At 42.0% G+C, this 22,905-nt stretch overlaps 4 protein-coding genes across 4 annotated transcripts; 1 reads left to right on the plus strand and 3 right to left on the minus strand.

Annotated features, from left to right (window-relative positions):
- Nucleotides 1-436: 436 nt before the first annotated feature.
- On the plus strand, nt 437-754 carry C922_05266 (hypothetical protein; the record flags this gene model as incomplete). The annotated part of the gene is made up of 1 exon (XM_008820838.1): nt 437-754. One exon carries the CDS (start codon nt 437-439, stop codon nt 752-754), a length of 318 nt encoding a protein of 105 aa, XP_008819060.1.
- A 13,418-nt stretch (nt 755-14,172) lies between these two features.
- On the minus strand, nt 14,173-16,010 carry C922_05267 (hypothetical protein; the record flags this gene model as incomplete). Its single annotated transcript, XM_008820839.1, has 5 exons — nt 14,173-14,338; nt 14,543-14,649; nt 14,754-14,858; nt 14,982-15,071; nt 15,165-16,010. 5 exons carry the CDS (start codon nt 16,008-16,010, stop codon nt 14,173-14,175), a joined length of 1,314 nt encoding a protein of 437 aa, XP_008819061.1.
- A 4,227-nt stretch (nt 16,011-20,237) lies between these two features.
- On the minus strand, nt 20,238-20,781 carry C922_05268 (hypothetical protein; the record flags this gene model as incomplete). The annotated part of the gene is made up of 2 exons (XM_008820840.1): nt 20,238-20,391; nt 20,633-20,781. The coding sequence occupies 2 exons, from the start codon at nt 20,779-20,781 to the stop codon at nt 20,238-20,240; spliced, it is 303 nt and encodes a 100-aa protein (XP_008819062.1).
- Nucleotides 20,782-22,542: 1,761 nt separating this feature from the next.
- Nucleotides 22,543-22,830, minus strand: C922_05269 (hypothetical protein; the record flags this gene model as incomplete). Its single annotated transcript, XM_008820841.1, has 2 exons — nt 22,543-22,696; nt 22,730-22,830. 2 exons carry the CDS (start codon nt 22,828-22,830, stop codon nt 22,543-22,545), a joined length of 255 nt encoding a protein of 84 aa, XP_008819063.1.
- Nucleotides 22,831-22,905: the final 75 nt, after the last annotated feature.

A 22,905-nucleotide genomic window follows, 5' to 3' on the forward strand; every position in this document is an offset into this window, starting at 1 on the left:
AATGCACCCGACTATTCTGCAAACAACAGTAGCCGAAGCGGGCTCGTGTTCTTCATGTAACGAAACCATAAGCAAGTCAGTACTTTGTACATATGAGTACTACGCACACGTGAGTAACCTTCCTACAATAACACTCCAGAAGAGCCCTACCCCTGACACAACTCTACACTTCAATTAACAGTGTTATCCGGGTGACACTGCTATTCACTTAACACTACTTCATGAACATCATCACTTATAAAGCAATAATACATAAGGGATAAAAGTGGCCCTTCACACAGGCGTATATTATTCCTGTTTGATTAATCTAGAACATCTGTATGGTTCTGATATTTAAACTTCACCTACGTGGCCATCCTCATAGATAGCCGAAGAGAGGAAGCTAATATCTTCATAATGACTCCACATAGAAAGGAGAAAGAATAGGTCAATCACAATGTTAGGCAAAAAAAAAATTCTAATTAAAAAGAATGACATACAGTACAACCTATCGACACAGATGCACTCAGAATGGCAACTTCACAGTCATGTGACCTCAAGAAAGATTTTCACAATAATCGAGGCAAAGGAAAATCTTCATAGGGGCGTGGCAAAGGAACATGCTGAAGACACCAGGAGAAAAAATAATCTTCATAAAAAAAATAAACAACGCAACAGCACCTTAACCATGCCGTGGAAAACGAGGATATTCATAAAAGAAATCACATACGACAGGACATCTTCAAAATGCCGCAAAAAGAGTACATCCTCGTAGAAAACATGACACACAAACGAGCATCTTCACGATGCCGCGCGAGGAAAAACCCTCCATATAGAAGAAATGATACAAAACCATATATTCAAGCTGCAGCCAGGAAATAGGATCATAACAAATGCCTCGGAACAGAGATATCTTCATAAGAAGAATGCCTCGCGAGGAAATTCCATGGCAATAACATGATAAAAAGAAAAGGCATTTTTATACAAGAGTCGAACAGAAGAATATCATCCATATAACGCGGTAAAAGGAGTCTTCGTAAGAATGCCAAACCAGCAAAAATTCTCATAATGACATGACCCGGGAAGCTTCATCACAACACCCCAGGACAGGACTATCGTCAGAAAGGAAATGCAGCACACAGAAGAATCTTAATAGTGACACGACAGAGGAAACAGTCTCTATAAAAATGGCGAGCCAAAGGATATATTAAAAGTACAACGCGGTAAAATAAATCATAGGAAGAAGGATGCCCCACAAGGAAGATACCTCACAATGACACAGCATAAAAAAAGAGGACTTCCTAAGAATGCAACAGGAAATATCATGCTGAGAAAAATGCAACACACACAAAAATCTTCATATTGACGCCACAGGAAGGATGTAGCTATGCGAAAATGTAGCACAAAGAAGCATTATTATAATGACATGCCAGATCTGAGCACCTTTAAAAGAATGCCACACAAGGAAAAAGAATCACGATGCCGCGGCGAAACAGTACAGATCACAGTGACGTGACACCACAAGGACCCAATGATCCGGAGGGAGAATACCATAACAATGCAGGAGGAGAGATGCAGCATGAGGAAAGAACTACACAAAAAGAATCGTGATAGAAATACAGCAGATAAGGGCATATTCATAGAAATGCCAGGGGAAGTGGTATCTTCATAGAGGTGCTGCGAAAAATGTCATCATAAAGAACCCCTCCAAAGAATTTTCGTCAAAGGAATGGTGCAAAGAAGTGTATCCTCATGAAAGAATTACGTAGAGAAATATATATAATAAAGCCAAACAACAAAACGCGCCTGCGACCGGTATAGCCCAAGAAGGGATCCCCGAAAAAATTGATCCACATGAAAGGAGTTTGGGGAAAAAGCCAGATGAAGAGAGTTTGGGAGAAAAGCCACATGAGACCACGTCCGCGAAAAATTACGCCAACTAAGACTACGTCGGCAAAATTACGCCACGTGAAGCCAAATTCGCGAAATTAGGCCACGTGAAACGACGTTTGCGAAATTACGCCACGTGGAGCCACCTTGGCGAAATTAGGCTACAAGAACTCGCATATCTAGGGAAGTTGCACCATGAAAAAATACTCTCATAAAAATGCGGGAACATGATAAAAAAGACTCATGGGAATGATACAACACGAAGCCGCATCCACTGCCACTATGCAGCATGGGGATGGATAGGCGAACAGGTTACGATATGAATTAACACATTTATAGAAATGCAGAAACATGAAAGAACATACACCAAGAGAATGCGAAATCCGGGGGGATACTGGTGAAAATATCGGAACATCAAAAGGCACAGTCACAGGAAGCATGGGGCATGAGAATGCATTCACCAAAGTAAAATAATTATAAAAAGAGTCATATAAACACCACTTTCGACCATTTCACGGTTTGTCAATTGGATCCGCATATCTCTATTCCATTGGACTCTTAAGAGTCTCTACGGATAGGCATTGACACATTTAAGCGCAATAACAGTCTTTTCAATTATACTCAACATGCAATTAATGTGCAAACTGTAATTAAAACTGTTATGATAGGAGTCTAAATTCAATAAGATATTACTTTTATATGTACCCAGATAGGACACCCCATGAGCAATTGTGTAATTTTAGGGGGGACATTTTTATGCCAAATGAACAATCTTCTAAACGGAATCCGTATATACTCATAATTATTTCTTCTTTCTGGGTAAGAATGTGTACCACTGGTACCATTCTTTTCCCTTCTCCTTGTTTTTTTGGTTAGTACCCTTCTGTATGACGCCAGATATGCATCATAATTTACCAGGTTAGGACTTTCTATCTCTATGACTCATGAACTAATCCCACATATAAAAGGGAAAAAATATACTTATATATATATCCATGGGTATATTTCCCATGGTAAGGTGTAAAGAGGTCAACAAAACATAAGCTGTTATCAATAAATCATAGCAATGTATAAATGGATTTAGATTACCTGTATTTTTGCGGCCAACATCCGCCTCTTGCCCCTCGGAAATGATGTATCCCCAGTTCATACGCATCATGTAAATTCGCTTAACCCCCCCAAATGAGGAATGCCGTATTTTCCTTTTTTAGTTTACTACAATTCATGATATGCAGAATGGAGAACTCGGTTTTACTCACACATATTCCTCATTCTCAGTTGCTCTCTATGATTTAATATTGGAATGTTTCCTTAATTCTTATGATGTATTCGTTGTAATACATTATAAGCAGCCCCACAATCTCCTCACTATTCCTGTCCCCTCTCGTATTACATATATCTGGGGGTAATCACAATAGATTGGTGCATAATCATTGTCGTCATCGCATATCAATTTCGGTCCCGTCCTGATTGGTATACTTTGCTTGTGCTGTATCCTCTGTTGCTTTAGATAAGCAAGTAATACTCGGATCTTTCTGTTCCGTCCTCTGCTAAATTCTGCCCATAATACGTAATTCTCTCGACCAAATTAATGAAATCGCGTTAACATACTCCTAGTACTGAACAGCTCCCATAACCGAACAAGAGTAATTCTTAAATATAATTACTGCAATATCTTGTCTTCCCCACATGCTATTGTACGGCGAAGAATGCTTAATTCCTACTATTCAGCCGCATACTTCTTCCCATTTAGCCAATCTCTTTATTCAAAATGGATTTCTTCTTTATTTAATATTAAACTGATGTAGTGATACATTTAACAGTTCCATTAACACCATGATAAGGTGCCCAGCTGATCATACAGCTCAATATCCAGAGGGGTATATCCTCTAAAAGAATAGCAGGTTCACATGAATGAGCGCTGTGTTATCAAAATGGATAACTATGAATTCTCTGAGTTAATTCTTAATTGAATACTTAGCAGAAATATGTTCCACAGCTTGGGTCTAACTTCAGGCTTTTTTCTATCCTGAAAGAACCCTGCCTGTCATCTCGGCTTCTAGTCGGCCAGTATAGTTTCACGCGGCAATCAGTACACACCAATGAAGGACATGTCGGGTATTGCGAAATTTATGGGAAAGAGAAGAAAAAAAAATAGAAACCACAAAGAATACGCACACACCTCTGGGAACAATTCTCACGTAAAGCTCACCATGTCTACGAAATCACCATTATATTCTAATATGTCGTTTATTAGAATGTGCAATACCCATTCCGATACACTCACGTGTGGCGTGTCTGCTATCATAACTCCCATGAAGAAATATATTAGCGTTATGCCACCTATCATCATAATATTACCACACAAATATATATATATGTATACATACGTATATATAGCTATATTTACCATTTTAAACACCAAAGATAAATTACTAAAGTGTGCAGTCATATGAAGATGACCCTCCACTCTTACTAATCTTTCAGGTTTCCTATAACGGCTGCGCTACAGAGGAAAATGATCGCAAAGAAACTAATAATTCTCAATAAACATAAAATCCTACTTATAAAGAAATGTCACCTTTCTAGTACAATAAAACACACATGGACGTTTCGAGGAGAAGGCGCTTACAAGGGACATATGGCACTAATTTGTTTTTTGCATGTCACCAACCCCAACCCCTGCATTCCCTTTTATGTGGTTTCTCCTTTGCTTATGCATAAAACGTGGCCATAGATAAACGGCAACGAACAGAAACGATGTTCATCATGAATACGAAAACCAAACATATTTCAAATATTTAAATTTACACTAACCCTACAGCTTCCATGGAACTCAGGTGTTCATATTTTCCCGCATTCTTCTGTTTTCTCTATTCTGTTCAGTGTGGTCTTATCCATAATGGATTATATGAGATGCTCATCTTTGCTGTATATTTCAATCTGTGTCAGTGTTTTCAGATTAGATACACGTATAAACAATGCACGCAATATTAAAACTCGCCTCTTTCAGATTCTTATAAATAATTAAAAATCCTTTCATTCTTACAGGACACTACCCGAAGCGTGTTTATAACGCGGGAGCCATTTATTATTAATGTCATCCCCACACAGCAGTTACTATTAATACCCATTCCTTATGTACAACATGAAGAAACCCCTGTCATATGAATGCCTCCACGCAGATTCGTGCTCTGTCCTCTTGGACAACCCCCCTCTATTAAAATAAATAAATGTGCACACGCCGATATTGCTTCTATTTAAAAATTCATTCTATCCCTGTGCGTCAACCAATTTCATATACTCCATCATGTGGCATGGAATACTTTTCCCGAAGCGTTATGTACAAACGATAATATTCAACGTCTGGAACGAGGATTTATGTATCTTTTTCCAATGGAGCCATGCGAATCCTGTGGTAACGCGAACGCAGTTGTATTGTCCAACTCTTTAGGACATATTTTTCTGGTCACCCGTGCCTGGGGAGAGAATTCTGTGATGTTAACAGCAACCTGAATGTTTCCATTAAAGAATTCGCAAGCGGGTATTTTTTAGTTTCTACCTCAATGTTCAGAATGCATATACACCTATTGACAGATGCCCTGTATAAACACATTTACACCTATTCATATTTGCCCGTGCAGTTCCTTTCTGCAAACTACGTCGAAACCCTATCTCAGTGTAAACGAGAACGGATGGGGAAGAAACAGGACATAAAAAATGCTGCTTTGTATTTGTACGAATCAAGAGGCACACAGGAATGGCATCACAAAGAAAAATGCTCACCCCTTGTATATTATCGGACAGAACTTTCTCCAACCATAATTCCTTTTACACTATCACCAGCTAATTGGAACCCTTTATGCTTTCAAAAATTGTGGTGGATACATATTATATCCACATTCACTATGCTAAGATTGAATTGTCTGTAAATATACATTCGTCATGATGCTACACCTTACACATTATACAATACCACAAGTGGTGTAATAGGGACCAAGCACCATCCAACTAATTGCGTTGCGAAACAGAAGAATATAAACTATTAGCTGAACATTCGAATATAATACAGGTTACATACGACTATTTACATCATAAACCAGATAATGTTACCGCCGCCCCTGCAGGGTGGGAATTCTATAATACAACTCATCACTCCTTTTTTCGTCCTTCAAAATGTCCACAAAAATAGATTCAGTTACGTAATGAACAAGTGAAGAATAATAAGGATTGACTTTCTCACAGGATGCGGACAGTACCTTGAGGGACTTCAGCATATTACTCAGTATTGCGTAGAGACTATATGTGTACGTATTTCTGTTTTGTGATCCATTTTTTTCGATGAACATTAGTATTGGGTGTACATAGAGTAACCGTAACATATACATAGTAGTCAGGAAAATATGGCACACTGTAAAGCGTTCTTGTTTTTTGTGTTTTGTCGCATGTTTCATTACGTGATGCTCTGTGAAAATTTCAAAAAAGATTCAAATGGGTGAAACATTTTTTCTCCGCAACATAACATGTTTGTACATTTCCTTGATTCTGCCGGTTCCTTTACCACCGCGTTGTTATGTTGTACTAAATAAAAAAATTACCCAGTCACTTTTTCTTGAGCTCCATAAAATAATTCTCCAAAAATTATTTATAAAAATGAATTTATCTTGCATATTATTTCTAATTGTGGTCCTACATGTAATATCATAGAGACTAAAAGGGTATATTTGGTATGATCTACATAATTCAGAACACCATGCCAACAGGGTATTTCTTCTTACTTCATAATATCTCAGCAGTGCATGAAATCGGTCCATAAATAACCAAGACCTCATATGCTTGCAACGAGGAGGCATTCTTCTGAAAAGAAATAAATCCCATAATATACGCCTTCTGTACAGTTCAATGACACCACATGATATATGTTATACTTAATTTGTTGCTATCCTTTCTTTTTCCTCGCACACGCACGTCTCCTGCTATGCATTATTAACAGGATATCATTGCACATGTGTTTACTCTTATAGGGTGCAAAAATAGTTTCCAAAAATACTTTAAGCAGTTTAAGATCAGCAATAAACGGGAACTAATGTATCAAGAACGACTGAACACGGGAAATGGAAAAGGACGGTCAATTTATGAATATCATCCTCCCATTAAAAGGCTCCTTATGAAAATTATTAACTTCTACCGAAATTTACATGTAAAGATGACTCTAAGATGTGATTCATTTCTTCCTCATTTGTCCTACCCTTCCATATCTTCCTCAGTTCGCGTTCTATGACAGTTAAAACTACGAATAGGGACGCTCCATTTGATGACACTTATGAGCATCCTTTTACTTTTTCAAATTACACACATCTTGTCTTGCACTCCTCAAGAGAGAAAACTATATTGTAAATAATACTCATTGCAATGCATTCAGTGAACCCAATCTACTGTTTAACTTCATATAACGGGACTAAATATTTGTGACTATTCCTCTGTAATTACTCTGCATCTATCTTGGAAAGGACATTCTTATAACAAGACTCAGCAGCAGCAGCTACATGTCCAAAGAGTACTCTGTCTCCCCCTGTCGTCCAATCAAATAGAAAATATCTAGACGGACTCCTTATAGCGTAAGTTAGAGGGAAATTCCCAAATCATGTAGAATGATTTGCCAATTTGAGCATATATCCCGCTGAAAATTAAAAAGTAAAGATTCTTTATCTTGTCTTCCTTAATGCCTAATTCCTTCATTAATCCTCACATAGGTCCCCAAAACGTTATTGCTCCTGCGATACGCATAATACAAGACATAAAGTGAGATTACAATATAATTATAGAAACAATGGTACTGACGCATACAACTTAAAATTGTATTATTACATATTACAATTATTAAGTACAGACATGGACGCCCATAATCGTGTCCATTAATACTTAGGGGATTCCCTCTCTAAATAAGAGGTATATTTATACAGTGTTTATGTCTTGTATCATAATAGAACATTATGAATATCCTCTTTAATATGATCCCCTTCTTAAAGTAAAACCTATCTATGAGTCACTACCAGAATTTGGCACTTTACTGTATACATATGCCAACGGCATTACTCCCCATTTGATAATCCTTTCTCACATTAAGAAATAGCAGCGGCCCTGTACAATATGCATATTGACTCTGTCAGTTCCTTGTTTAGATAAGAAGCCTCATACTTCTCTAGAAGATATTTAGTGGAAAGAATGAAGACCCTTCTTATGCATAATACAATCTCAGTACAACATTGCGTGAATGAACTGATTCATATACATCCCTCAGAAATAAATATAGATACTTCCCTTAATAATTACATTAACGCGCTCAAATAAAATATATTAATGAACGCTTAGCATATCCTCCATAATTCCTAATAATCACATTTAAGCCGGATGCCACTATTCTTCATACCTAACCAGCAGTCGCCCTTATATAATGTTACGGATAATAGTTTATAGATAAAATGATTAACAGGTACTGGAGAGATTATACAAACTGAGGCTATGTCTTCTCATATACTATCATTATAGTGAGAATTTCATTTTAGTAAAACAAACATAAATCACAAGATCCCTTCAACCCACTGATTGTTACTTATATTCTTATCAAGAAAAGGGAAGCGCACATTTACTCATTTATGGGGGTGTGCATTTTTCGTCTAAATTTTATTCTAATTTTCATAGAAAAATTCCTCTATGCGCATACAGGTAGCTATACCTAGTGAATATCGCAGATTGACAACCAATAAATAACATTTAAAATATTCTTATCAGAGATTGGGAAGACATTTTCTTGCAAATTAATAATAAACATGCTAACAGCCATCTCGTGACTAATTATCTGCTTTCTCCTTCCAAGTAGTAGCAATAAGTTAGTGATAGATTTGTGATTTAACACCTAAAGGATCAGCCGAATAATTTCTCCAAAATGCGGGTATACATTATAATATATCATAGTCATAGATATAATTTTATAGAAAGAGCATGTTTATTAAGACTGCACACAAAATTAATACAGAACGGTAATCTAACAATTCCAATATAAGCGATTGATTGTCCACAATGACATTATAATCCGCATATATTGTAAGTATAAGTAAAAAATCACTCAGTCACGTATCAAATATGACGATGGTGCGAACTAGTGAGAGCTATTTAGATCTGTGTACATGAAGAACCAAATAGATTAGCACCGCAGCATTAATGCTCTCCAATTCTGAAAAGACTTCATAGCTCTGTTTGTAGAAAGACAGTAACAGGGTCTATACTATTTATCCGCATCCTTCTGTCTGTATTTCAAAGGGGTGATATCAGAGTGATAGACTTTGTTCTGCATGATAAGACATAAAATACGAACAGTCATAGTCTGAATATATCAGCGTTGTGCTTGAATAGAAGTAATAAGCATGATATCTGTCACTGCGATTCTTATTATCCTCAGATAAATACAAGAAATAATTTAATGGGCGTCACGTATACATATATTTTTTATGAGCACACGAGCATTCCAACACACAAGTTGAATTCATAAGCGACAACATATATCCTGTAAGAGGGGATCGAAAGGTTGTGCAATACTCTCCTATAACCGCCTGTACTCGAGAGTCTATTGTAAGAATTGTTTGTAGAAGCAAGAAATCGACTGATAAATACAAGTCATTCAACATGTGTTCACAAATTTCAATAAAAATATTCAAAAAATCGTCCAAAAACAAACGTGTTGTGTACCCCTCCCATAGTAACCATATGATTAAGAAAAATTCCCTATTGAGATAGACGAAGAAGAACATACACATTTGAATATGAGGAACAACTCCTGAGCGAAATATCTTAAAGCAGTATGGATTAGCATTAATATAAAGGAATATGTGCTCTATAATTCGGCGCGTCATCGTTACCTGTATAACTCCCAGATTCTACAAATATCTCCTATGGGAAAAGGAAGTAAATAAAATAGCCAAAGAAGTAACACTAGCTCAGTAAGACTGTTGTCCCTATGTATATATCTCAATGAAGTAAATACACGGAGTCTAAACATTGACTGTTCCGTATCTTTATATTAACACGGTTAAAATATGTTGGATATAAGAAGAATAATAAGGGATCTACAGAGATATCTGTTCTTCTATCTTCGCAGACTTCTAAAAACACACAATAGAGAGAAAATAAAACAGGGCACCGTAAAAAGAACCAAACAACCCAAAATTACCACAGGAGCAAGGACATAATAAAGTGAATTAACCCGGAGAAAAAACCACCTGGGAACGCACAGTGGGCAGTGATGCTTGTGAGGGGCTGCTTAAGGTGCAAACTGTAAATTCGGAGCGAACAAAATTAAACGCCTAACCGTAAAGAGTAGACATTAGGGGCTGATAAAAAACCCAGCAACAGCAGGCAAGAGCCTTTAACCCTAGAGCTTGCACAATAGATGATACCAAAAAACAACTCGACGTTGGAAACCAATTAATCCAACAGATCTCAACCCCATAAAAAGTAAAAAACAAGAAATGCACAAGGGCGCCGCAAATTCATACATGTAGAACATAAAGGTGATCCCTCCCACGGAAACAATCGGGGAAATACCATCAGGGGCGATAGGAACAGATACACCAGGAAACCTCAGAGGAGGAATCATAAAACATAAACTTGAAAAGTGCAAAGTACCCGACGAATATAGACCTAGATAAGAAAGGAACCCCCCTCCCCTTCATCAAAGAGAGATAAACACTAAAGGTATCGCCTGAGTCCTAAACAGTGAAGTTGAACCCGCCACCAAGGAATCTGAACCATAGACCGTCAGCATATGGCGAAAAATATTAAGACTAAGGAGATACGGAAGGAAGGCAGCCAACAAAAACAGGAGACCATATGTAAGGAATTAACACTAAGAATAAAGAATAGAGAGTGTGAATACTCTCTAACAAACGCGCCATACTGATAATGAGTAGAACCTAAGCCGAAGGATATACAGACTAACCCCCAGAAGATACAAATAAGAACTAAACCCTAGATGATAAAGACCTAAGAATGATGACAATACCAAACGCGCATAATCAGTGAGTCTTACCCGCCTAAGATAACTTATCCAACAGTACTAATAGACGCTAAGACATGAAAAAAGCCCCCCGGACATAACCAGCCACCTGGGAGCATAAAGATACAAGATAAAGCCTGAAAACTGCCCTCCAAACTCCAACCAGAGGAATAATAAGTAGGGCATTAATGCTAAATATTACAGAATACGAAATGAACAGTAAAACTTGAAGCACCAACAAACCTCCATAACCCGACAGCACCATGACTGAGTAACCCCCAAATGAGATAGGTGCTTACCCCCTGCGACGAAACTGCGTAAAATTGAAGCGTAGAACCCAACAAATACAGGTAAAATATATAGAAAACGATGTACTCTTAAGACAAACTCAGTAGAATTAAAGCCCTCCAAGTAACAGGAAACTAAGCCAAACAACAAAGTGACGAAGGGAGCCCAGAGATAACAAATAATGAGAGCAACCTAAAGGATCAACCAAAAAGCTGAAAGAAGGACTTACGCAGTCCAAGATAAAATCGATATAATAAAAGAAATGGGCAAAAAATGAACAACTACCTCTGCGATATACATTTCCAATCTCTACGACTAAAAATTGCCTGTACCCTACAATGCATGTAGAATGGAGCTTACTCCGACCCCACTGAGCCTTAAGCTATTCCTGACATCCCATGGAGGTTAAAGCCCAAGAATAAAAGTATGAGGAAAAGGGCAAAACCTCAACAGGATAAACCGCAAATTCGGAACATGATCATTCAGGGCCAAAACATATAAAATAAAGAATGGAAGCTAAAGAGTTAACAATACGAGCAAAAATAATAACAGGAGAATATAGAGACGGAAACACAACACAAAGAGTCCTACAGGATGAACTCTGAAATAGCCGCAGTCGTCTTGCACCATGAACCTACAGAACAAGTGTACAGATCATGCGTCAAACCTGAAGGCAAAGCATTAACAAACTGAGTCGTAATAGAGGGAACAAGTCTCGAAATAGTAAAACACGAACCTAAGTGCATCAGATGCAAGAAAAGGGAAGTTATGGGGTGCGCCTGCCAAATAGGGAACAGGAAACCCCCCCACAGAAACTAACAATGAATAATACAAGATAAAGGAACATAGCCTAAAAGTACCAGCAAAGTCGAGAATCTAAAGGTGCAACTACCCCCAGAAATCTAGAAGAACTTTCAAAGAATATAAGCGACAAGAGTAAGATCAACGGAGAAGAGCCTCAACTACACCTGAGTTTAAGGCCCTATAGACTACAAGTGCTTCCTTAGAAGAGGACAACCAGACCCCTAAACCATAATCGTCCATGCTTGAGGAAAGAATATGAAGCGGACAGAAACATTCTTCCATAGTAAGTTATCTCCTATGAACTCAGGGAATAAAGCACAAGATTACGAATTGGACTCACTCAATAGAACAGGAGAGGCAAATTGAATCATCAAGACGAAAACTAAGAAGAAATTGTCCTCCATAAACGGCAGGTTACAGGAGGATGAACAAAACGATGCACTATCTCCAACTTGAACCAGCGGCTAATCCTACTGGCCTTAGACACGGAGTACGAATCACCGAATCAGGAAAGATACAATCCAAGAATCGTACCAGTAGTAACAATAGGTGAGTCACTTTTATAGTCTGACTCTGTGAAGAGATAAGAGCATAAGGAATCGGACCAGGAGTAATAAAAAGGCAAGAGTGAAAGATAACCCCTCTGGAACGGACATTGGAGGGTAACAGATGAATCTTAGGACCAGAACCATCCTACCTAAACAGTACATAATAATTCCAAAGCGTATAAACTGTAGAAATAACAGCTCAGGATCCAAGAGAATGACTAGAATAAGACGAAACCGTAGATTACACGTAGGAGGAGAAATCCGAATCCCTAACCGGGGATAGTCGAAGACCATTCAACACACCCAACCGCCCAGAACTAATCCAACCCAACTACACCTGAGATTGAGGAGTATCCAGACGAAGGAGGCGCTGTATTTCCAGAATAATAGAGTTTGAATCCACATGCCAAATTCCCCCCCCAAAAACCTGCGTGACCCAGCGGGACTAACAAAGGGCTAAAAAGGGCCAAGACCTCTCGGGAAGTGCCAACAGGTCAATTGAGGAGTGGAGTAATTTTACAGAACCAGAAGAATGACAGCATCTGCAAAGAAGGAGTCTAGAGTAGAAACGGAGAGATGGCAGGAAGTTGAGACATATACTGAAATTCTAACGGGTAAGGTGAAGACAAAGGTATGATGATTGTCCGAAACAACAGGAGGAATATAGATTATCCACAGAAGATCGGGCACTGAACCACTAGATGATGGAAATAAATCTGAAACCCCTCGAACTAGCTATTAAAATCTCCCGCCTTAGGAGTAAATCCCTATCCCAGATCCACACAAACCGAAGAAATAAACACTAAACCCTAAACCCCAGAACCTGAGACATAGCACCTGGACACTAAACGCGAGTACCTGAAACTTAGGACGTGGACCCTACACCCTCATCAGAAGAGCTAAACCGTAGACCCTAAACACTGAACCCTAAACCCTGAACGCTGAACCTGAACCCTGAACCCTGAACCCTGAACGCTGAACACTAAAGCCTAAACCCTAAACCCTAAACCCTAAACCTAAACCTGGGCTCTAGGCACTGACCACCGAACCCGAACCCATCAGGCCTATCATTCAAAGCCCAAACTATGAACCCAAAAACCTGAAACTCGAATTGCCGAGTCCGGCAGCCTGGACCCACCATCCCAGGACCCATACCGCCCCTTTGCCCCCATTTCTCCCACAAATAACGTACTACTCCGTTCGAGATCTCCTATCGTCAAATGTTGAGAGCCCAAGAAGGCGCCGAGTTGACGACTCCTCCTACTTACCCAAAATTACCAGGACCTGTGAGCACCCACTTGGTGAGTTTTACAGCCTTTCCAGGAGGTGAGTCCCGTCCCCTAATGATACTCGTTAACTGTTGTTGGTTCCTGTTCTTTTAAGTCCTTCAGTCCCAAAGAAGACTTCGGTGAAATGATACCAATAGATAAGGGGAGCCATCAACGCACCGAACCGCATCACTTCATTCCGGAGTAATCAGGACGCGTCCCTTCTCCTAACGGATCCTTCGGCTTCTACCTGATAATGGATAATACTCCCCTGATTTCTTTAATTTTGTCACTACACAAGGGGTTGGACCGGTTCGGTAAGAGTACAGGGGGGTTAGTACTCTCAGGATCGCTGGGAGCTGCGGGAGACTCTGGATGGGTCGGTGTGGCTGTTGTATTTGTCTCTCCACTTCAGATTGGCCCTCTTGGGCAGAACTTCATCATCGTAAACTACCCCATGAGCTCCGTGATTCATACCCTTCAGGCATCTACTGAAGCAGATGTTGCTCCTCGGGCGTGGGGAGTTACTCGGGGACTTGTGCTGTACATCCGTTCGTGGTTTTAATTAGTCCTGGGTCGGGAATCCCATTTTTCGGTCTCGACTGGATCCTATCCTAGACCATATTACTCCGGTAGTAGTCCTTTCTCCGGGGGTGGGCGTGGGTTTCTGGCCTGTTTGGGGGGTTGTTTTGATCTTCGCGGTGCTGTTCTACAGCGTCTTCACATGTTGGGGTTTCCTTTCTGGTTTCCTGTCCTTGTTGATTAGGCTACCCTCCACGAGTCCTGGAGTCTTGGATGTATCCTTAATCTGGGATATTCCCTATACCTGGAGGTACGATTCGCTCTCTTGAAGATCCTATACAGACCCAGAATACCCGCTATAGCCATCCCTCCAACAACCAGACTACCCAGGATTGCATTAACCTGAATAACGCCTGCTTCGGGGGGTTGTGGGGAGTCCCTCCTCTCGTCAGCTGTTATCATCTGGGTTATGTTTTGGTCTGCCTCCTTCGTGTGCTGTGTCAGGGCCTATATGCCGGGGGTTGAAACTATATTTGACTAATGTTTTGGTGATGTCGATTCTCCCCCTGGGACTTTCGGTTTCCTTGGGGAGTGTCCCTTGCTGGACGGCTTTCTCGGGCTGTTCAATACCTGGATTCGAACCCTAGTCTTTATCTGACGGTACGGGTTCGACTCCTTATTCAGCATCCTTGATTGTGACGCTTTCGGGATAGATCTACTCTGGGGAGGTCAGGGGTCACTTATACTGTCCTCCTCCTTTTTCGGGCGTGGATCGGAGATCCTACACCCACTTTGACTCGACTCTATACTTACCTTTTTGTAATTTGTAATTGCCTGCTGGTCGTTTTCCTTTTTTTCACAATTGGTTTCGTTCTTAGTCTGGACACATGTTGTCTCCCACTTATGATCGCTTTCCCCGCTTGTCTGGTAGCACTGTAACTGAACGATGTAACTTTGTGCCGCCTTGATAAAGTCTCCCCACATCCCGGATGTTGATGTTCCTGCTGTCCTTATAGGGAGACCCGAGGGGGGGAGCTCTCCTTCCGTTTTGTTATAAAACCATTCTTTCATAATTTCCTGTGCCACTCCTGGGCCTCCCCAGCTTCTGAGTTCATCGTACATTGCCGTACATGCGTCCTTCCCTTCTATCCTCCATCCCTTGACAGTTGGTGTTATGTTTTGGTATAGCACTAAAATTATGCTCATCATATCCATACATACGGCTAGGTCCCTCTGGTAGTCCTGATTTCTATATAGTTGCCTTCTAGCACTCAGTGTTGACCAGTTATTATTGTTCGTATTTATCTTGCAGGAGTCACGTGCTGCCCCCCCGAATAAGAATCCCGTTTGCTTCTTAAGACAGTCAGCCCCGGCCTCTTGCCATATTCCATCTTCTTCTTGAGGGAGGTTATTGACCCATACCTCTATAGCCTGACATAGAAGTCTCGCCCTTACCTCTATTCCTTTCATTGAGATTTCCCCTCTGGACTCCAGATTATTCCATCTGTCCCTGGAGATCTGATCCGCCCTGCCCTGCTGTTCTGGGACCAAATCATGCAACTTGAGCTGTGTCAGGGACTCCTCCCTTGAGGCTTCGTTCCCCCTCTTTTCCCAGATTCTCCTTCTGATCCAGTCCGAAAATCTTGGGGAGTTACTCATGGTGTCAGGAATCCTATACTAACTCTCAAATTTGTTCCCACTCTTCAGTCACCTGAGAAATCCTTCCCTTGTATTTGAAGGTTCGGTCCTTCACTCTCTTGAGGCTCTTTTGGGCTGTACTGTGTTCCTCAGAATCAGGAGAGTTGTTCCCTTGCCTCCTTGGCTCCGGATCATAGTTTCGCCTTCTTCTGACTACTTATGTCGGTACTTGAACGTCCTCTTCTCCGTCTGGTGATTCAGTGTCGGCTCCTATAAGGACTGATCCTGCCCCTAATGACTAACCTCAGTTGACCACACTGACCGTTCAAATGCCCTTCCCCACTTCCTCTCTGGCTCCCTTCTCGGGACGGATGGTCTTTCTCCATGTTAGCTGAAAGACTGCGTGTGACCCTTCCCCTCTCTGTTCGCCCCTTTCCAATGTCCTCATAGGCTTCTGGAATCTCTGTCTCTTTTTCCTCCCTTCTCGCTGGCCTATCCTCGCTTTGCGGCTCCTGTCAGTGGGGGCTTCTGTTCCTTCTATACTAGTGTTCTTGGATTCTGATGCATGTTTTGACTTCCTTCCTTTATTTATTCGTTATTTACCTTTTTCCTCTGGCCTCTACTCTGGCCATTAACAAATTTACCCTACACTTGACTATTCAGCCTCCTTCTGGTTGGATTTATTTTCAATGCATACTGGGTCTCTGTCTCAGCCTTGTCGGACGTGGTGGTGCATTTTCTCTTCCTCAATTCTCTTCGACCTTCCTCGCTAGATATTTTAGCTTTCCTGCTCACTCTGGGACTTCCCTCTGTCTTCAGCTGTAGGTGTCACGTCCGCTTCTTGTGGGTTAGGTTTCTGATCCCCGGAGAATTCTTTAACCGTCCTACTTTGCCCTGGGTCCTGGTGTTGACTTGGGCTATTGTGTCATTTCCATCCCTCTGCATTCCTACTGTTGCCCGTATTGAACCTGCCCCCCTCGCACTTCACCTCTAATGCCCTTTTTCCTCTCAGGCTCTCCGCCGTTTGTGTCCGTCTTAACCGTACGGAGAGATATCCCTCGTTCGGAGCTTATATCTCCGTTTTTTGATTCTCTTGGGGTTCAACCCCCTCTGGGATAGTTATGGGCGCCTCGTGACATGGTGCTTGTTACTCTTTGCGAGATTTCGTCCCTATCCCATATGGCACGCCCTATCCACCCTCCTACTGTCCCCCTGCTGTTTATCCGGAGTTTTCTCCCTCTCGTATTCAGGTAAGCGATTTTGCTACTTTCATGTTCACTGAAGCACCATTGTCGTGTGAGGTCTACTCATATCAGCTGTTCTTTCCCCTTGGGTTTTTTCACACGAATTCTTCGGACTCCAATGGCCGTGTGTTACTAGTTTTTATTGTTGATTTTATTCAAGTCGGCAGATTGACTCTACTTATACTGGCCGCTCACCCGCCTCATACTCTCAGGTAGTCATCTCTCGTTTCGTGGGAAGGAATGATTCATTCATCTTTACCTGAGGCTCCCGTTTATCCCCAGCCGTGCGTTTTCTTGCCTCTTTCTGTGGCCTCCGTCAAGTACGGCCCCAGCCTCCTTTGGCATCTTGGGAGGCGGTCTCACTTTGCCACTTCCTGTTCTAACTATCACTCTGACTCCTCAACCCAAGGCGACGAGCCCAATTCCTGGTCCTTCGCCTTTTTCGGCTTGTCCTTTCCTCTCTTTTCTGTTTTCGCGGATATCTGCCGCCTTTCAGAGTTCTTCTTACTGTAGAAGTTCTTGCCGGCCTGGATTTACTATATTCAACCCCCCGAGTCTTTAATTACTCTGGGACCTTCATATAAGTCCTTCCCTAAGGAACTGTCTACCCTCACACGCCGTTTGGGACTTCACTTTCTGGATAACCTCTATTCCTTTGACTCCTCCAGGACCTTGGACGACCCCTGAGCCTTAGTCTTGTCCTATCGGGTTATATGAAGCTCTATTCCGCCTGACGAGCCGGTTCTGTATTAATTTCTGCCGTCGACACTAAGTCCACCATATGAATCCTCCCTATTCGCCCTGCCGACTTGGACTTGCGCTTATTTCTCTTCCTTACTAGTCTACGGAAATCTCTGGTCTTCTATTTTCACATCTAAGTCCACTTTTGTGGTACTATCTCTCCTGGGACGGTTCTTCTTGTTGGAGTTGGCATGGTGTTTGTCTCCCCGGGGCTTCGGTTTTCACGTCGGCCTTCTCCCCGGTTCCTCTACCTAATCCTTGTCTCTTCTACTTCTGGGTTGAGCTCTGGAGAGTCTGATATATGTCCTTCTTCTCTACGGCTGATCCGCTTACTATTATTTGGCTACCGATTTCCTTCTTTGATCTCCTCTGCAGTTAAATACAGACGTGCTTCTTTCCTCCTGGGGGGGGCGTTGAAGCTTTTGGCATATTATTCGTTTCTTGACTGATTGTCGTTCTAGAACCCTACCTTCGGTTGGTCTCGAGGGTCGTTGATCTCTACTCTTTCAGAAGATAGCCTTTTTTTATTTGGTTGGTTATGCAATCTCCTTCTACTTCTTTTGAGGACTTTCTCTTTCCTGAGGACATTCTCATTATATGACAGCTAAGGCCTTCCATTTTGACCCGCTCCACTCTTTGCTGTTCTGTATGTTCCTTCCATATTCATAATTCTCTTTAATTGGACGTTTGCTTCTGGTAATTCCGCGTCCTCTTATTCCAGGTACATTCTGACTCTTGGTCGATTATTGTACCAAGCCCATCCGCCCTGGTTTCTCTTCGGCTCCCCGTTTTGGCTCTCCCCATCTATTGGAGTTGGAGGAACTCAGACGTTGTATTTGAGGGGGTCCTTGTTTAGTCACATGTCCTGATAGTACCTATTATACTTCGGGGTGATGTCCCTCTCCCCACGTAGACCTCCCCCCTCTTGGTTCAGTTCCGATGAGACTCCTTAGGAACTATGTCCTCATCTCTGTATCTCACCCGCCCTGTCTGTATTCATGATCTTTCGGGTTTGGTGTTATCCTTCGCCTCCTGACTCTCGTATCTGTTGCTCCGGGGGGTGGGTCATGAGACGTCCTTTAGCCCCTCGTTAGTGATCTGTAGTGGCGCCAACCCTTCCTGACTTTGCCGCTTTGTTGGTTCCTTTTCCTGTCCTTAATTTGGACTTTTACTGTCCTTCTTGAGTTGGGCTGGAGCACGAGACGCAAATTATCCTGTGTTTTCCTTTGGTCCCTGCAGCAGGACTTCTCCTGTTTCGGGGTGTTTTCTTGTTCTTTTTCAGTGGACTTTTCCTCTCTGGGACTTCACTTCATCTGGGTTATTCCGTCTTAGATGTTTAGACCTCCTGTCAATCCCCCCCTTACATTCGATACGGTCGCTCTTGGCTTCATGTTGGGCGGTTTGGGGTATGTGTGGGCAGTTTGGTGTCCTCCGTATTCTTTCTTGTGACAGATCCGTTCCCGGCGTCCTGTGCTGTAGGAATTTTGTCGGGTTGAGTTGTCTTTGGCTAGTAGGGGCAGTACCGTTTTGGTGTCTTTGCTTCCATACCTTCTCCATTGGTACTACTTCTCTTATTTGTTTGTTGGAGGCTTTAACCCTGGTTTAGAACTCGCGATCTGAAGAGTCCGTTTGAATTTACTGTGAATCTTGGGATGTATTTCAGATCCCTACGAGGTGTCCAAATACAATTCTGGGTGGTTGAGATTTTCGAGCTCCGGATGTTCGTTTCTGGCAGATTAAGATATGTGATCCCTTTGTAACTTTTCCCATATTCTGACTCCACTTGGGTTGTTTTCTGTCTCGCTGGTGACCTCTTCGTGGGTCAGTGACGTCTGGGTCTGAGTCTTCCTGGTGTTCATATAATGGATTTGTCGTGCAGTTTTCCCTGAGACTTCCCTTGACTCATAGGCCAGCTTATTCACCTGTGTCGGCACCTGCTGTTGTCGTGGGGTGGGGAGGGGGTGCTTTTTCTTCTGTTGTATTTTGCACTACGTGGGCCTAGCTAGTCCTGTTGGCGGGAGATTGCTCGTTTTGGATTTTCCTTCTTGTTCCTCTGTTTCCTGTTGCTCGTGGGGCAACCTTGACTCCATTGATCTGCAGGCGCGTCAGGCGTTTCCTTTATCCTTCATCGTTAGCTTCCCTGGGGGGGAGCTCCCTCGATTTTACCGGGGTTGATAATATCGGGGAGCTCAAGTGGGTTTTGACCTGCACTTGTTTCTCCATAGGAAGGATCCGTAGATCTTTTCTTATCTGTCCCTTCTTATTAGGTCTGGTTTTTGCACTTCGGTTGTCTCAGGTGGACTTCATTTTGAGTGATACTTGACGTGGTTCTTTTTAGATCCCTTGGATACTTCAGATAGTTGGTCCCTGTTTCATTGAAGATTTTGATCCTTGTTGGGATTTTACCCACTCCTTCTCTGATTTGGGGAATACATGAATCTCTCAGTATCCTTCCTCTTGTGCTAGGGATTATTCGGAGCCATCATCCGTCTCCTTGAGTGGGAGTCTGCCTCTAATAGATACTTGGGGGCTTTGCTTGGTCATAGGTTTTGACGCTTTCGGATTCTGACTTCTGCTGTTACTTCGGTGAGTTTTTCCAGACTGTTCAGCACTTGAGGGGGGTGTGTTGCAGGCCTTGATTTTCTCTTAACACCCTACCCCCTCATGGGAAGGGGAGGGGCTCCTTTATATTCTGCATGCTCCTCCTTGTCAGAGGGCCCCCTTGGGAGGGACTTCTTATTTTGAGGTTTGTTGGTTATTCTGTCCCTTGTAGTTTTTGCCTGTTTGGGGGATTTAGGGGGGGTCATTTTTTTTTGTCGGATACGTCAGTTGGATGCCCGTTTTCAGTTGGTCCAGTCGTTGGGGCTGTTTCAGTTATTCTCTTTGGGTTGCATGGGGTATCTTCTCATTAGATAGTACACTACTGGTCTAGGCTTTTTCCTGTTTTTCCAGACGTACTTTTTCATTGATTAACTATCATAATCTCCAGAGAGTCCTGGGTGGAGCAGCCTCTTGGTTTGGTTCCTGGGGGATCTGAGCGGTGACTTGCCTTGAGGCGTTAGATACTTTCTCGTATTAGTTTTGGCTGAATAGTTGACTCCAGTAGCCGTAGGGGGAGACACACCCCCTTGTTTATATTTTTCGTCCTCTCCTCTGTCCCTTGGGTACTTAGAGGATAGCAGCTTTGACGATTCTGGTGATCTCTTAAGTTGGTGCGGATAGTTGATTCCGGCGTTTGGTGTTGGGGAAGTTCACTTTAAATCTGGGGGTGATTGGGGTTTTTTCTCTCAGGATTCGTATGGTGACTTAGGTTGACTGTTTCCGACAGTCTAAGATTTCTCTTTGTTTAAGATTCTTTGGGGTGTTTCGATTCCTCTATTCCCTGATAGGGGGATTTTGGGTCGGCTCGGGATAGAAGATGAAATATTTCCTTGCTCGAGGGGGAGGGAGCTTTGAGATAGTACTTATTGAGTTTTTTGACGGCAAGGATTTTTGTTGGTTCTGTGGGGTGTTTGACTTTAGTTGGCGTCTTGGGATTTATTGGAGTGTTGGGGGATCCCCGTCTCGTTATTTTCGGTTTGGACGGTTTTGATTGCGCTGTTTTGTCTATCCTACTGTCTGGGTTATATAAATTTTCCCCCGTCTCTGGGTTTGTGGCTATCTATGATTACCTGTTGCTTCCCTTCAGCTGATTTGGTCGGATTAGAGTGTGATTACAGTTGGGGCTAACCTTGATTTGGTCAGTCGGGATGTTCTTCAGTTGGGCTGTAAGATTTTTACACAGGGGACTTGGCTGGGTCTGGGACTGATGAGTCCTAAAGATAGGCTGTGACCCCTGTTACTTAGATGAATGCCTTTCAGTGTTTCCTGTTTGGCTTAGTCTTGTATGATTCCTACGACTAGTGTTGTGGGTTGGGGATATGGTCTTTAGTCAATTATTCAGTGGTTTCGGGTTATGTAGGCCTTATCCTTCTCTAATTAAATTTGGGGATTAAGTCCTCCCTTATTAATGAATGCCTCTTCCTCTTTGGATACGGTTCTGTTGTTTTGGATTGATTCAGTACATTGAGTGGGTCTTTGAATCAGCTGGGCCAGTTTTCGGTATCTTACTTGAACTGTACTGCGGTTTTCATTGTTATAAGCTGGTTCATTTTCTCTTAATGGTTTCGGTTTAAAGGGATTTTTACTCCTATTCTGCTTGTGTGAGAGAATCTGGGGTAAGGGCCATGTCTCTCTTCTTCTTGCCCCCGTTCGGTGTGTTTGTGGGGAATTTATTTGTCCTCTTAGTGGGTTCCTGGTCATTAGAACTTTATCACTCTAAAGACACGTGGGGGAGCTTATCCTGACTTTGAGTTTCCTATACAGGTTAACCTCGGTACTGGAGTTTTCCTTAAAGGGGTCCCCTTTTTAGGGAACTCCTTCACTGTTTGACCTTCTATTTGGGTATTGGATTTAAGGGGTTATCCCTGAGGAAATTTGTTCTGAGAGGAAACCGATTCCGGTTTAGAGTAATCTGATCGTTTGTTTTTACTTCGTATTCCCTTTGTTCGTTCTTGATGGGGCGGATTCTATTGGGATGTCGGCTTACTGGACCTCAGAGGTCCCTCTTGGTTTAGGGATTTAGTCAACTCGTTCCCTATTGATGTGTTTCGTGGATTTTCTTCGGGGGATTGCTCCTTATTGTTCTGTTGGGATACTGTCATCTGCAGGGATCCTTCTGTTCTGCTAGTTAAGGGGGGGAGCGGTTAGTGTCACCTGGGGTTTAGATTTGTTTTGGGCTTTGGGATGAGATATACTTTTTTCTCCTGGGGTGGTTTACCTTTGCCCTTAATTATTTGAGGTCTGTTCTTTTGCATTCCTTTCTCATATAGTGAAATATTTTGGGCTAGCCCGTTTGGTGAGCTTTGACGGCTGTTCTTATATGAGTCCTT

Source organism: Plasmodium inui, assembly GCF_000524495.1.
Source record: "Plasmodium inui San Antonio 1 unplaced genomic scaffold supercont1.50, whole genome shotgun sequence".
Taxonomy (NCBI): Eukaryota; Apicomplexa; class Aconoidasida; order Haemosporida; family Plasmodiidae; genus Plasmodium; species Plasmodium inui.